The sequence below is a fragment of the Anser brachyrhynchus genome (genome assembly GCF_964034855.1).
Source record: "Anser brachyrhynchus genome assembly, chromosome: 4".
NCBI classification, from domain to species: Eukaryota; Metazoa; Chordata; class Aves; order Anseriformes; family Anatidae; genus Anser; species Anser brachyrhynchus.
This window is the reverse complement of record NC_137698.1, coordinates 14,606,284-14,621,869: the sequence shown is the minus strand read 5'-3', so window position 1 is coordinate 14,621,869 and position 15,586 is coordinate 14,606,284. Positions and strand designations below refer to the sequence as shown.

Sequence of the window (15,586 nt, the reverse complement as noted above, 5' to 3'; positions counted from 1 at the left end):
GGCTGGAACTGCCTGGCAGGGAAGGACCTGGCAGTATTGGTTGATAGTTGGTTGGATATAAGCCAGCAGTGTGCTCAGGTGGCCAAGAAGGCCAACAGCATCCTGGCTTGTATCAGAAACGGCGCGGCCAGCAGGACTAGGGAAGTGATTGTCCCCCTGTACTCGGCTTGGTGAGGCCACACCTGGAGTGCTGTGTTCAGGCTTGGGCCCCTCACTACAAGACGGACATCGAGGTGCTCAAGCGTGTCCAGAGAAGGGCAATGAAGCTGGTGAGGGGTGTGGAGAACAAGTCTTACGAGGAGCGGCTGAGGGAGCCGGAGTTGTTTAGCCTGGAGAAGAGGAGGCTCAAGGGTGACCTTATCGCTCTCTACAGATACCTTAAAGGAGGCTGTAGCGAGGTGGGGATTGCTCTGTTCTCCCACATGCCCAGTGACAGGACGAGGGGGAATGGGCTAAAGTTGCGCCAGGGGTGGTTTGGGTTGGATAGTAGGAAAACTTCTTTACTGAAAGGGTTGGTAGGCATTGGAATGGGCTGTCCAGGGAAGTGGTTGAGTCACCATCCCTGGAGGTCTTTAAAAGACGTTTAATTGTGGAGCTTAGTGGTATGGTTTAGTGGAGGACTGGTTCGTGTTAGGTCAGAGGTTGGACTAGGTGATCTTGGAGGTCTCTTCCAACCTAGATGATTCTGTGACTGTGTGATTAAATTTTGCTTGCTTTGACAAGCCAACGGAACTAACTGCTGAGCCACCTGTGCTATCTATCACTGGGCTGGCAGCACTCAGACCACGGGGAACCTCAACTTTGGGTGTCAGACTCGTTTCTTCTGGTGAAGAATGGCAAAGCTGAGGCAGAAACGGCCATCTAACAGCCCTAACGACCACATAACGACTGTAACGGCCACCTAACAGCCATGGAACGGTCTCCTCAGCAAGGGCGCTGAGGGGCTGCCTCACGCCCGCCAGGCGGCGCTGTGGTAACGGCAGCCGCGCGGCGAGGCCCGGCCCCTGTGCCCGGTTCCCGGCCCCAATTCCCGGCCCCTGTTCCTGGTTCCCGGCCCCTGTTCCCGGTTCCCGGCCCCAATTCCCGGCCCCTGTTCCCGGTTCCCGGCCCCTGTTCCCGGTTCCCAGCCCCTGTTCCCGGTTCCCGGCCCCAATTCCCGGCCCCTGTTCCCGGTTCCCGGCCCCTGTTCCCGGTTCCCGGCCCCAATTCCCGGCCCCTGTTCCCGGTTCCCGGCCCCTGTTCCCGGTTCCCGGCCCCAATTCCCGGCCCCTGTTCCCGGTTCCCGGCCCCCTCCAGTCGCGTTGGAGCCAGCCCGGGCGTAGGCAGGGCTGTAAATGCGTCTCTGTCACGACGGTCGGTCTTCATCTTCGTGCTGTGCTCACATGTTGTGTGAACGCTGACCGGCTGTGTTGTGCGTGTAATTACCTGTCTGCAGGTAATTACAGCTGGTGCTTGTCCCAAAAGCCTGGGCAACTCGATCGCTGTTCTAACTGAAATGTTAATGCCAGACGCCCTATAGTTGTGCACTGTATACATAGTAACTAATACAGTCTGGCCTGGCTGAGGGCTTGGCCCCAAAGCAGCCGGTGGGTTCAGTTTCTGAGCCTGAGTACACTGGCACTGGGCTCGATTCCGAGATCCCAAAACGTGCTGCTTACTCTCCATTTCTGAGCCCCCAGGCTGGACAGATGAGCCTGGCTGGGCCCACAAAACACAGCAGGTAGTCTCCCTTTTCAAGCCGCCCACAGCTGCCCAACGAGCCTCCTATAAAGGCTGGAAACCACAGGACTGCCTGCATTGCTGAGCCTGAAAACCAGCCAAACACGGCTCATTTTGAGCCCCCCAAAGACAGATGATGACTCCATCTTCACATAGGGCCCCAAAGCTAGTGCACAAAGACTGGCGTTGAGCCCCAACGTGCAACATTTCACCTCTGTTTTCGTGCCCCAGCCCAGTTTCCCCAGCTGTGATCCCAGCCGCCATCAGCAGCCCCCCCGTTTTGCTTTCTTTCTGCCCCAGGCCGTGTTTGTGTAGTCCGTAGGTTCGTGCCCGCGCCAACAAGCACACAGAGTCAGAATCCACATGAAGGTCGTTTAATTAAATAATTAATTATATAACTCTGCAGAGTCGGGTGCTTGGCGATCTTTCTCAAAGCAAGCACACCTCTGACTCGAATCACCGTAATTTATACACAGCAAACTTGTGAAAACTCTCTCTTTGGTTACTTTTGATTGGCTGTCATAGCTCACCTAACTTATCTCTACTGAGTGTGCTCATTACAAAGGAACAGTGGTGGAGGGGAGGACACCAAATCCCACATCAGCATACATTAGCATTTTGATGGGCGTGATTTTTAATATGTTAATGACCCTTATTGAGCAAAAGGTAACTATAGTTGGAAAACCAGTCTGGAGCTGGTTTTCTCCTTCTTCTTTTTAACCTTTTATCCCTTATCTTCCTTGCTTCTGCTAGCTCAAGGCTGCCTGTCTCTTTCGTTCAGCTAAAAGACTACACAAGCTGCAGGCCTCCCAATTTTCTTCAAGGTTTTCTTGTTTTTTCCCAGCTTTGGGACTACATTTGGACATGGATGGGGGGATCGGAGCACTGGTGCTTTGGCCCTGACCCTCCCCATCCCACCAGTGCTGAGAGGTTTGCAGGCAGCGCTGCCTGGCCCCAGCTCCCACCAATGCCACCCTGGGAAGGACCCAGTCCACAGCCGCTGTGCTCTCTGGATTTTTATTCTGTGGGTGCTCAGGCCTCTGCAAGCTCGGGGACGTCTTCTGTGTGCCCCGAGAGATCTTCTGCATGCTCTGGGATGTCTTCAGCATGCTTTGGGCTGCCTTCTTTGTGCTCCGGGCTGGCTTCTGTAGCGTGGGGAAGAAGAGGCAGTGTCAAGATACGGCCCCTGGCCGTGCCCTCCTGGGCACCGTAGGGAAGGCGGCTGGGGCAGCGCTTGGCGGCCCCTGGGCCGCCCCGGTGGGAGCGGAGCAGAGAGCTCCGTCCCGGCTCTCACCAAGGACGTGGAGAGTGGCATCTGTGGACCGCTACTCCAGTGGTGGCTTCTGCTGGCGCTTCAGTGTCTTCAGCAGCTCGGGAGCATGTGTCTCCTGGGGGAGAGCAGGGAGGTGTGAATTCTGCTTGGGCCGGAGAGGCCTCGCTGCCGAGCCCTCAGACTCCCGGGGAGCATGCGGCGGGACGGACGGACGCGTCACGCCATGCTCCCCGCTCGGTGCCGGGCCCCGTGGCCCCAGCGTCGCCCCGGGACAGGGCTCACTCACCAGGTAAGAGCAGACCTCGCTCTGCAGCTGTGCTCCACTGCGCCCGATGGCATTCTTGACGACTACCTGCAGCCCCTTTGGCTCGACGAAAGGAGCGCAGACATAGAGGGCTGTCCTGCAAACCTGGAAAAGAGCATTGTGCTCGGTCGTTCCTTCTCCCTTGCCAGGGAGGCAGCTCCTCAGGGAGCCTTTCTGTGGGTTGGCAAATAAGCTCAGGGGGTTCTTACGCTGGATACTGCACAGCTGGGGTCCTGGAGGTGCAGGAAGAGGCTTCCCAATATCTGCTCCACTTCTCCGCTGAAGAACGTGGTGAGATTGTCCTTGGCGCCAGCAGCCAGGGCCGTGTAGAGACTGAAGGCCGCAAAACGAAGGTCCTCTTGCTCCTGCAACCCAGAAAGCCATCTGTGAGCTGGGTCACGAATGCATCGTCTCCCAGCCTCTCTGCAACAACGAAGCATCAGGGACTGACAACTGAGGGCGAGCGAGCACAGCGCTGTTGGCAGTGGCGCTTTGGAAACCAGCTCCAGAACGAGGTCACCTCATCCCGGCCCCTTCCCTGCCATGTGGAAGGTCCCTTCCTCGTCCCACCCCTAAGAAATGGCACCTGAGTGCCGGGGCGCTCGGTGCGTCCCACCCGCAGGAGAGAGAGAGAGAGGGGCCACGGCAGCTGGTTGCCTGGAGGAGCACCTCCACGCAGCACGGGCAGGCCCCTGCCCACCCCACGCCCCTTGGACAAGTGGGAGAAAAGTAGGTTCACTCACGGCATCAAGGAACTTCCTGGTGGAGCGGGCGATGCGTCTGAAGGCCCCGCCCAAGCCCTTCACCGTCTGCTTTGCAAATATTTCTGCCAGGGCCAACATGCTCTCCGCAGCCACCTCTGGATGGTCCACGTTCCTCATTTCACGCTCCAGTGCTGCCACGATGCTCCTCTTGTGCTTTTGAACCTGCAACGCCAAAGATGCGCACAAGCTGCTCGTGGCTCCTGCCTGCAATGCCCACCCTTTCTCCCCACGTCTGTTCGGCAAGGGGGTGCGGCTGCGGCACAACCCCGTGACGAACGGCACTCGCACGGTTCCCCGCTGCCACCGTGCTGAGCTTGGAGAGCAGCCTGGCCGTTGGGAAGCCCCCATCTGCCCGTGCTGCTCTGCCCCAGGCTCCCGAACTGCCCCGCGGCTCTGCTTGGCTCTCACTCAGCCTCTGCCCGGCTCTCTGCTGGGGGGCTGCAGCCAGAGCAGAGGAAAGTGCGCCTCACCTTCTTGGGCAAGCCACTGACAGCACTGCCCAGGCCTCTCGCTGCCATGTGCTGCACAGCACAGCTCGGATGCTGCAGCTTCTCCAGGAAGAGCCGTACCAGGGGCTTCAGGAGATCCTTCCCCTCAGCTGGCGGGTCCTTCATCAGCTACAAGACAGCCAAAGGTCTGTTAGTGCTGGCATGGGACCTCGGCTGGTCTCTTCCATAAAGAGACACCCCAAGCAGCAGTTTCTTCCGAAAAGCCCTCTGAGCCCGCCCCGCCCCACGCGCCGCCTCACCTCAGCGAAGAAAGCCAGCGCCGTGACCTGCAGGTTTGGCAAGGGGGAGTGCAGCCACGGCAGGAAGGTCTGTATGAGCGCACGCGAGACGAGCCGGGCACGGAGCAGCACACTGCACACAGAGCACAAGCAGGTGACGTGGTCAGGTGGGAAGGCCACGGGCCACGGCCCGAAACGTCCCCTGCTGCGACGCAGGCGCTGCCCTGCCTCCCAGGAGAGCTCCCCAGGCACACGGGAAGGGTCCTGCGGCTGCTTCCCGGGGCACAGCCACCCGCTGGGCTCTCACCTGGTCAGCAGCTGCACGCTGTTGCAGTGCCACTGAGGCATGTCCAGGGATGGCCACACTCCATGCCTGCAAAGCACCTGCTGCCACCTCTCGTCCAGGCATCTTCTCAGCACTTGCTCCAGAGCATCACAGTAGAGTCTGGCGAAAGAAAACCCACAGAAATCTCACATCGTGGCACCGGAGGGGAAGTTTTGTCTTGGCTCTGCCGAAACGCCCCGGTCCCAGCGCCCCGAGCTGCCTCACGCCTGGGGTCTCCCCTGTCCCGAGAGCTGCCAGCCCTGCGCAGGGTTTGACGCCCGGTCTCTCCTGGATCGGTCCAGAGAGAGGAAGGACACGCTGTAATCGGGGACGCAGAGGAGACAGGCCGAGAGCAGCCTTCGGTCCCGTCCCGTCTGGGAACATCCCCTGGGGACATCCTGGGAACGATCCCGTCTGGGATCCTTCTCCAGCAGAGGACAGAAGTCAAACGAGCCCCGGCGACCCGTTTCCACACCTGGGAAACAGGGCAGGCTTGGGAAACAGGGCAGCCCTTTGGCTCCCTCAGCACCACGAACAAACGTGCCTGGCTGGGGAACTGAAGCCCCCAGTTCCCTGCCCCTGCTGCTCCTTACCCGCACAACTGCTCCTCTTGTCCCATGTCCTTGAAGAGGAGGAGTCCTCTTGGAGGACTCAGAGGGGGAAACAGCAACTCTACCCCCAGTTCGTTGCTGACCCACTGCAGGAGGACTGGAAGGAGGTGAGGAAGCAGGTCCCGGACTGCCTCCGCGGTCAGCAGAGCAGACACCACCTCAGAGATCGCACAGAGGAGCTGCAGGGAAATGTGACCCACAAGAACCTGTTAAACACCGCCTTTCCCACCAGCCCGCTGGTGCCCCTGTCCCCCTGGGGGACTCTTCCTGCCGGCAGGTCTCACACCTGGGACAGCCTCGGATGACTCCCAACTCCCTCACCCTGATGAGCTAAGTTAGAAAGCAGGTGGGAAGCTGCAGAAATGCTTCTGCCGACGAACATACCTTGAGACGATGCAGCTCTTGATCAGCATCGTTGCACAAAGGTCTGGTTTTAGGTGCCTTGTCCAGCCTCTCTGCTAAGTGCCTCAGGACCTGAGGCCCGAGGTCGCTGCTGCCCAGGCTCCTCCAGAGCTGCACCATGTCTCTGCAAGCAACCAGACGTTCACCCGTGAGCCCCGTCCTCTGGCAGCCCTGGTGCCCTCCCCAGAGGCCAAACGCTCTCCTCGCCAGCAGCGGGCATACGATGCCTGCTTCCCCAGAGGCACGAGCGCACGATCTCGCAGAGCCCAGGCTTCTGGGGGAGGAATGGGACCTGCTGCTTCCCTGGATCTGCCTACCGCAGGCAAGCCTGGGGTTGCTGTTTGGCCACAGCGGGGCAAGGGGGGAGCGCACATACCTCTCTGAGGGCAGTTCTGTCTGGAGGAGGCTGTCCACCACAGGCTGGGGGTGGAAGCCGGCCAGGAGACGGGCTGCCTTGAAGAGCAGGTCCCTGAGGGTGCCCTGCTGCATGGTATACATGGCCTTCCACAGGATGTTCACGACTTCAGGCACCTGCAAGGCAAGGGGCGAGATGGCACACCTCAGCGTATCCTTTGCCTGTGCAGGACCCCAGCACGGTCACTCGGCGCCTGAGCAACGCCTGCCGCCTTGGCACGCTGACAAGCCCTCGTCCCTGAGCCCTGCCTCACGGCTGGGGGCGCGTGTGCTCTCGGCGCTGACGCACACCAACGTGCACACGCGCACACCCCCCTCCGTCGCTGCGTGTGCCTGGGGCCGGCGGTGGCAGCAGCTGAGCGATTTGAGCACACCGAAGGCCTGGGCACGTTTTATGCCCAACAGCCTGGATAATCGCCGGCGCACGGCTGCAGCGATGGGAGATCGCAACCCAGCAGGCTCTGACACCTTGCAGGCAGTGGGGAGGAACGGGAAGGTTGGTGTGTCCCAGCGGTAACTGCCTCGCCCGGGGCAAGGACCTGCGCCGACGGGAGACTTGAGAGTGCAGTGCCTGAGTCCTCGTCAGAGGACCGCACAGAGCAGAACGTGTCAAGCAGCAGCGGTCCCCTCAGCTTCACGCTCGGGCTGCATTTCTTCAGCCCACACGAGGTGCAGCACAACAGCCAACAGAGAGAAGTCAAGGCCGAGGGGAACAAGGGTCTCCCTTACCTCTGGACGTATTTCCTTTCCGCACGCTTCCAGGAATACGATCATCCAGTCGCCAGCTGCCTGTGCACGCTCCTCGTTAGCGCATTCGAAGGTCTTCATGATGGCGTCCATGAAGCTCCTGGCCTGTCCCTGGGGGAAGTACTGGCAAACCCCCTGGAGAGACAGGAGAGACACTGTCACAGCTCTGCTCCGGCTCTTTAGAACAGAAAGGAAACTCCAGGGGCCTCTGAGCTCAGCAGCTCGCTGGTCACTGAGAGGGCACTCAGGGCACACTCCTCTGTGCATACGCTGCTTTTTTGTACTTCCTGCAGCGGAGGGGTTTAGAACCATCTCCTCTCGTCTTGTTTCCCTGCGTGCGAAACGCACCTCCTGACAAATGCACTGGGGCCCCCACCTCACTCTCTGGAGCCAGTTACCTTCGCTATTTTGGCAGGGTCCTCACACAGAGACCCGTCCTCCATGCTCTTCAGCCTCTCACACAGCTCCTTGCAGTCAGGCACTTGGAGCACCGCTCTCCTGGCCTTCGTCATGCCACATGCTGTGAGAGAAGGGAGTCCTGGTTAGGGGAACTGAATCTCTGGCGCCAGACGTGGATAGAGGAGGCTGGGGAGCAAAGGCCAGGGCCCTCCCAACCCTCCCGTGGCAGGATGCCACCAGCCCGGCTCCGTGGCTGACACATCCCGGGCCGCACAGAGCCCTCCTTCCCCTGGAGCTGTTTTGGGGCTGTGGGGTCCCAGCAGCCGCAGGCCTCTGCTCCCAGCTGCTGCGTCCCCAGGTCCTGCACCGGGCACCAGCGTCTCCGGGAGGGAGCAAACCTCCCCGCAAATTCCTCAGCGCAGACGCTGCTCACTGAGGAGGGGGCAGGAGCTCGCTTCCAACCGATTTCTTAGTGGGAACGGTGATTGTGCAGGGCCACAGAGCGCCCCGTCCACTCCCCTCATTCGTCGCGACAGTGTTTCTTGACTGGCTGGGAAGGGACGTAAACAAAAGCCCTCGCTGGGCAGGGAAGGAAGAGAAGATGGGGCTGATGGGGGCCAGGAAGAACCCGCTTTCCTCACCTTGGATCCGGAGGAGGCAGCTGAGGCAGGCCCCTGCCCTCTGCCGGGACGTGGCCTGGGAGTCGCTCAGCAGAGGCCCCAGCACGCCGACCAAGGAGCCAAACTGCGAGCAGGTGCGTTCCCTCTGCGGGGGCGAGAGGCAGGAGGAAGCTCGCAGGCAGCCCAGTGCCTGCTCGCCTCCCCAGGCCATGGCCAGGCGTCGGGGCCGTGGCCAGCAAGGAGAGGGGACGGGGCACGCGGGGCTCCCTACTCACCGAACACTTGAAGAGCTCTTCGTAAGTGCCCAGCAGCTGGGCGCAGACCTGCAGGGCCCTCTCTCGCTCCCATGCTTTCGTTGACGTGAGGTGGCGCAGCAAGATCTGGGGTGGAGCACATGCGTCTCGTGACGGGTGTCCTTCTCTCCCCAGCACCCCTCTCTGCCTCCCTCCTCTTCTGGCCCCTTCCCGCAGGGCCTGCCCTGCGGCTCCGCGTGGCCCCAGCCCCGCCGAGCACCGGCACTGCCACCCCCCTGCCCCGCTCGCTCCACGCACCCCTGCCCTCACCCAGGAGCCGTTTCCCCACCGGCATCTCCCTGTGCCAGCCTGGCACTTGGGAGCCTGGCTCTTGGCTTTGCCTCCCACAGGGCCCGTTCCTTTGCCTGCCCTGGCACTGCGGCAGGGAACGGATCCTCCTCTGGGCATCCCCTAAGGCCCCAACTCTGCCCCACTGCCTCATGGATACTCACGGAGACCACGTCCGCGAAGGCGCTGGAGGTCCCTTCTGCTTTGAGAAGGGCTGACACAAGCTGGCCCAGAGCTTCCTCACACGATGCCTGCAGAGACTGAAAACGGGAAAGGAGGAGTGAGGCTGAGCACCGCGGCAGCTGCCAGGGCACAGGGAGCGCTGAGGTGTGCAGGGAAGGGCTGGCAGGTACCTGCAGCTCTGTCTCCTCAGGAGGGCACGACAGGACTCTCCAGCAGCACACAGCCACCTGGGAGCACCTGTTCTCCCAGTCCATGCAAGGCTTCAGCGTGCTGGATGGAGAAAAGAAGGAGAGAACAGTGAGGGGGTTTACCAGCAATCTCCAGAGTGGCCCAAACGCCGACTGGGTTTGAGCCCCAGACCCGGCCCCCCCAGCCCGTGCTGGTGAGCTCCAGCTCCGGCAGTTCCTGGCAGCTCCCTGGCAGCGGCCAAGCACTCACCCCCAGGGGCAAGGAGACCCCCCCCAGGTGCCCGTTCCTTGCCCTTCCCGTCCCCTGGAGAGCCAGGGCCTTTCTGCCGGCACAGCGCTCATGGCTCGCTGACCATGACAGCCCAGCCCCGTCTCTGTGGATGCGGCCCCCCAGCCCCAACAGCCCCCCGGCCTTCGGAAGTCACCCAGGACGGGGCACGCCGTCCCGGCCCAGAGCCGCGCAGCTCCCTGCCCCGTACTCGAGACCACTGGGGCTGCACCAGCCGGCTGGGCTGGGACGCACAGCGAGCCCCCACAGCCTGGGGCACAGACCTCACCTCAGCTGCTCCAGGAGCTGAAGCATCTTGAGATGCACTTGGGACACAGGGGTGTCGCAGGCATCCTCCTCCATCAAGTCCTGCAAGTCCCAGAGAGACGCACTCAGGGCGGGCAGTGGCACGGAGAGCCTGCCCACCCGCCCCAGGAGCCGGCTCTGCTGACAGGCCTGCGCCCGCACCAGCCCCTTCATCCCCACGGCCACCACAGAGCCACCGTGCTCCCCAGCCACCGAGTGCCAGCTCCCCAGGGCCCAGAAGCTGGGGACAAGGCTTCGGTAGCTCAGGAGCTGGTGGGTGGCCGGGGGAGACCATCGCACCTCCCCTGCGGGCAGCCCCGGCTCCAGGCACTCACCAGCAGGATCTCTAGCACCTCCGGCTTCTTGCAGAGCCTGAAGCTGTGCTTGGTGTCCGCAGCCTGGATGGCACAGGTGACCTCCTTGATGCTGTTCAGCAGGGCGAGCTTGTGCTGCAGTTCCTGAGACCCGAGAGAGAAAAACACCAGTTGAACTGCTTGAAGAGCTGGGAGAGGAACACGGGCGAGGGGTTCTTAGGGGCTGGGGTTGGTCCTGGACATTCAGGACAAACCACTCAGGGGACGTTCAGAAAGAGACCGTCCACCTCGGCACGTGGGGGCCCCCAGCCCTCCCTGCCCCTCTGTGCCCCACGCTCCTACCTTTCTGCAGGCATGGAAGAGCTCCAGGATGTTGGCCAGGATGTCTTCCTCCACGCAGGCCAGCAGTTCTGACTTGGGCGCGTGCAGTGCAACCTTGCCATAGGTAAGCATGGCTGCAGCCCAAGCGGCCTGAGCTCTCTGGTGTCCCTTCTGCGCCTGTGTTGAGTAAGATGCCCCGAGATGTCAGTCCGCTGGCCCTGCTGTGCCCCAGGACTCGACGAATTTGTGGGGCTGGGGAGCGGGGCTGTAAGGGGCTGTGTGGCTCAGCTGTGCAGGGCCGTGGAAAACCATCCGAAGGAGTTTGTCCCATTCCTGCCCTGAGGTGAGCAGCCTGTGCCCGGCAGTGGCGTACTGGCCATGAAAGGCTTGCCCATGGCCCCCAGGTGAGGGGCAGAGCCAGCAAGAGCTCACAGGGTTCCGGCTCCTGGCCCTCAGCTTTCTGGAGGGGGCAGTGCGTCTTAGGTAGCTCTTACGGGAGGGGTAAATGCAATGTGGCTGCCACGACTCGGCCGCCACTGCTCAGGAAGTGAGAACAGGGCAAGAGAAGGCCGAACACTAAAACCCTGCACCCATTACCTTTCGACGTCTGTCGAATGCGATGAGCCACTGGGTGAACTCGCGCATTGCATCCAGGGCCAGGTAGAAGTGGCGCTCAGCAGCATAGGAGACCACTGAAGCTATTCCCTGCAGTGATGGAGAAATGGGAGTGAGCTGTGGCACACGCTGGCCAGTCCTGGCCAGCTACGACGGCAAGGCAGGACATTGCCCGAGGGAAACAGCAGCTACAAGGAAATGAAAAAGGTCCGGAGCAGGGCTGGGACGAGGGGACACCGGGCAGAGCAGGGGCAGGAGAGGAAACCTCACCTGTCTGTCACATGGGCTGGTGGCATCTGTTTCTTTTAAGTATTTCAGCAGCTGCCCTTGGACGTGGGTGAGCTGCCGACAAGAGGCCAGCACCGTGCCGAGAGCCTGGTACAGGAAGTTCTGAAAGAGAAGAGACCGAGACCGAGACGTGGTAACGGCGCGACTTGTCAGGACAGGGCCTGGCCGCGACAGGCCCCAACAGCCCAGGGAGCAGCCGCGGCGCCCGGCTGTAGCCGACCCTGGGCAGCACGGAGGGAAGCATCTTTGGGGCGAGGGCAGGGGGAGCGGTGACGACAGCCCGCACAGGGAACGCGCTCCTTCAGCCCCAGCCCCGGAGCTGGGTGCCCCGGGGCTGTGCTGCCAGGAGGGCGCAGGCAGGGCGCAAACCTTGTCCTCGGCGCTGCTGGAGGGGTTGCTCAGCTGCTGGCTCAGCTCCCGGCTCAGGCACACGACCCATGGCTGGTCCACCAGCATCTCCTCCACCGACTCCGTCAGGAACTGGGGGGGAACACGACAGGAGGCAAATGTTGTCTCGCCCTTTGCCCGGGCCTTTCACGTTCACGTGCCCCAGGAGCTGTCGGGGCACAACTGCCCACAGCCTCACCCCCAGGGATGCTGTACCTTAAGCAGATAGCACTGCCACTCTTCAGAGTCCAGGAAGCCCTCTGTTTTTTCTGGAAAGCAAGAGGAAGCAAAATGCCTCGCTGTCACTTAAGCCAGCACCGGAGAAGAAAGAGTTCAGTGCTCTCCTTCCCTGGGAGCCAAAAACCCCAGAAGTCCCGGGCTTGAAAGGGCCTAAAATTGCCTGCACCAAAGCTCTTGCCAGGCTGCAGACCCCGGCTGGATCCCAGGGACATTGGCCAGAGCCACCGACTCAAGCTGGGGAAGGAAAGATTGACTGGGGCCGATCGCCGCTGCCCGACTGTGATCCCCGCACTACTCGAGCACCGTGCCCCAGCGTGCACAGCCGCACACATTTTCTCCTGACAGACCCAACACTTGCAGCCCATTTAGGGCCTCCTCCCAGGCTACTGCGCTGCCCAGCGTGGGACCGAGCTGCCCAGAACGGCTGCTGCAGACCTGCCCCAGGCACTCGGCCTTCCAGAGCCAGGGGCGCTGGTCCCACCCCTGTCCCAAGCACCGTCCCAGCAGGGGCAGGGGGACACTGCCCAGACCTGCCCTCCACGGGGACATCGATGGCCCCGTCCACCCCTGGGACGAGCTGATCCCAGCAGATCGCTGCCCCCAGCCTCCACGCTGGCTGCCTGGAAGGGGGACGGCAGCGGTTCCCCTACGCCATGCTGGGAGGCTGTTTTTCTGCCCCCTCCAGCTCTCCTGAGCCCGGCCCTCCACACTGGCACCTTACCTTCAAGGTACTGCAGCATGCAGGGGATGGAGATCGGCCACAGTCCCCTCAGGGAGCTGTGGATCCTGCTCTGCAGGGCCTGCAGCAGCTGTAGGGCAGCAACCGCGCATTCTCTGCACTGATCACAAGCCGCCACCACCTAGACGAGGACAGAGAGAGACGGGGTCACTCCTTCCACCAGGGACGTGGCTTCTCTCACGAGGGAGCTCGACTCTGTCTCGGCGCCTCCCCCCACGTGCTTCCAGCCCCAGGGAGGGAGCGGGATCCCCAGCTCGTGGGCTTGGGCACGCTGGGACGCGCTGCCTCCTCCTCGGGGCTGCCAGCAAAAGCATCCCTGCCCCAGCATTTCCCCCTGCCCCTGGCCAGAAAAGCTCTTGCCCCGGGGCCCCGCTACTCACCAACAGCCGAACCAGTAGGGCCTGTGGCGTGGGCTTCTTGGCTGCAAGGAGGAAAAAAGGCAGGGTGAGCCCCTGAGCACCTCTGCACCCAGCCCCTCGCACCTTCGACGCCCCGACGCGGGGCTGAGAGTACCCATGCAGCTGCAGAGCTGGCCTGGGGGCTGCCAGGGTGCAGGGAGGCATGCACCAGGCAGGCCCCTGGCCGAGCCCGGCACAGGTTGCTGGGGCACCTTCTGGTCCCACCTTGCTCCTGGACGTCAGCAGGCTTCTCGGTGTCCTCTTGCCCTTCCGTTTGCTTCTGCCTCTCGATCAGGGCTTGGAGACAACGCAACAGCGGGACCAGCATGCCGCAGTACTGGGCCGGCACCACGTACTGCAGGAGCCGTGGCCACAAGAGCTGCAGAGGAGGAGGAGGAAGTTTGGCACATCAGCATTCCCATCTCGGCTCAGAGGTGAAAAGGATGGCTTGCGCATCCCTTGGAGCCCATTAGGGTCGAGCTCCGGGGGGGCAGGCGAGGGCTGGCAAAAACACCCTGAAGGTGAAAAGTGGCTGCAGCAGCAGGGAGCAGGACCACTTACTTCGGTCATCCCTTCCACAGAGAGATCCAGAGACTCCAGGATACCTATGCACTGGGCCTGAAGGTCTCTTTCCTCTTGGACGTCTTCTACCGCCTGCAAGACAGCGTTGGGAAACCCCCCATTACTCTCAGCTCCCACCTCAGGAGGCTCTGTGGAGGATGAGGACAGCCAGGCCCCACTCAGGGGCCACGTCCCAGCCCCAAGGAAGTGCTGGGCAGCTTGGGAGCAGCGAGCGCTGCACAGGGCTGTCGGGCACACGAGGTTCTGCGGGGCCCAGGCGATGCTGCGAGTGCCACTGAGGGAGCTCTCGGCACAGCCTGGGCACGGGACCGAGCCGCGGGTGTCCCGCTCTGTCCTTACCAGTCTGTCCGAGGCCCGCCTGAACTCGACAAAGATGTGCGCCACCACATCCCATGCCAAGCAGCTCGGGATGCTGACGCTGAGCAGATCCTTGATGAAACCCAGGAGCGCTCTCCTCAACTGCCAAGGAGACAGGGTGGTTACGGTCTGCCCCGCCAGCAGCCAAAGGGAAGCCACCTTTGCCTGGGGGCAGCCCTCGCAGCCCGTGGAGAGGCAACGAGTGCACAGGAGAAGCCTTCGCTGCCAGGGGTCAGGGCTAGGCTTTGTACAGCACAACAACCTGCCCGCTCTGGGGGCTTTCTCTGCCCCACTGGTCTCGCTGTTCCTTCCTAAATGAGCTCACCTGGGTGCCGGACTCAGTGAACAAGGGCTGCACGGCCTCTACAATTAGGGGCAGCTTCTCTCTCACTGCAGGTTCTGCAAGAGACACAGAGAGGTATGCGTTCAGGCAGGGCTCAGATGGCAGAAGGGATCCCTCGAAGCTCCCAGGCTTTTCACAGACGAGCGGGACAGCACAGCAGGGCTGGGCTCTGACTGCAGGGGAAGCACTGGCGTCCCAGAAGGACTTTGTTTCTGCCGCTACTACTGCATTACAGGGCCTGAAAGCTCTGACAGCAAATAGCTTCAGCCCCCTGACTGCCCCAGCCCTGGCTGGCGGCCCTGGCCTGTGGTACTGACCGTCAGAGCGGGCCACAGCTCCCAGCAGAGTCAGCGCTGTCCCGCGGGAGCCCTGGTTCTCGCTGCTCAGCTGGGACAGCAGGAACGTGACCGTCTCCTCCGGGTAGATTCGAGCTGCGGGCAAGAAACCACGTTTTGCATGAATAGTCAGCAAAACCCCATGGCTGAGGTTCACAAGGAAGTTGGGAGAACACGACAGGCATCGTCCCATTCCCTCCCTTACCTTGAAGCACAATGCACTGCCTCAGTTCTTCTTTATGGCCTGCACTGTGCTGCCTGGTCTCGTCCCCAAGCTGTGGGAGAAAGGTCCATTTTAGAGAAAGATCGCAGGCAGAGCAGCGATCAGAGGCTGCCTTTTGGGTCCCGGCACTCCAGAGTCCTCCTGCCAGGTGGCTGAGAGGGAAGTGCTGAAGGAACTGAGCTGCCCCTCGGGCCTGCACAAAACAGCCAGGATCAGGGTGCTCACAGCCTCGAGGCACCTCCAGGAAGGTCCTGGTGGAAGGACGCCCTGCCCTGCCCTGCCCCTCTGTGGCAATCCGGCCTGCAGGACCTGGGCCAGCAGCACAGGCACGGGCTCCCTTTACCTCGCGGTGCACAGCAGCAGCGATGGCACGGAGCTTGTCCTTGGGGGCGACAGCGTGAAGTTCCTCCAAGGTCTTCAGGAAATAATGGAGGCTCTACAAGAGAAGGGAGAGGACGAGTGGGTTAAAGCCACTGAAGCCACGTGGGAAGGAAGAAACCCAGCACGCCTGTGGCATGGGGAACCCCTAACCCCAGCTCCCAGGGAGAACCCCAGAGCTCCTGCCCAGGGCTTCCTGCTCACCTGGGTTGTTCTCTTCCTGCCCGAGCAGCCC

General features: G+C 61.9%; 2 protein-coding genes across 3 annotated transcripts; both read right to left on the bottom strand.

Moving 5' to 3' along the window:
* Positions 1-2,082: 2,082 nt before the first annotated feature.
* On the bottom strand, positions 2,083-5,268 carry LOC308195021 (protein maestro-like). Its single transcript, XM_080591734.1, has 8 exons — positions 5,095-5,268; positions 4,809-4,920; positions 4,531-4,677; positions 4,040-4,222; positions 3,506-3,661; positions 3,279-3,401; positions 3,014-3,107; positions 2,083-2,864 (listed from the first exon to the last, which is right to left on the bottom strand). The coding sequence occupies exons 1-7, from the start codon at positions 5,133-5,135 to the stop codon at positions 3,045-3,047; spliced, it is 825 nt and encodes a 274-aa protein (XP_080447860.1). The 5' UTR covers positions 5,136-5,268; the 3' UTR covers positions 2,083-2,864; positions 3,014-3,044.
* Positions 5,269-5,632: 364 nt separating this feature from the next.
* On the bottom strand, positions 5,633-7,944 carry LOC308195020 (maestro heat-like repeat-containing protein family member 2B). Of its 2 annotated transcripts, XM_080591733.1 has the most exons (5): positions 7,685-7,944; positions 7,269-7,421; positions 6,502-6,656; positions 6,108-6,249; positions 5,633-5,902 (listed from the first exon to the last, which is right to left on the bottom strand). In XM_080591733.1, exons 1-5 carry the CDS (start codon positions 7,796-7,798, stop codon positions 5,702-5,704), a joined length of 765 nt encoding a protein of 254 aa, XP_080447859.1. In that variant the 5' UTR covers positions 7,799-7,944; the 3' UTR covers positions 5,633-5,701. The 2 variants fall into 2 exon arrangements, with proteins under 2 accessions (XP_080447859.1, XP_080447858.1); XM_080591732.1 differs by having other exon boundaries at positions 5,677-5,902; positions 7,269-7,717.
* Between the last annotated feature and the right edge of the window lie 7,642 nt (positions 7,945-15,586).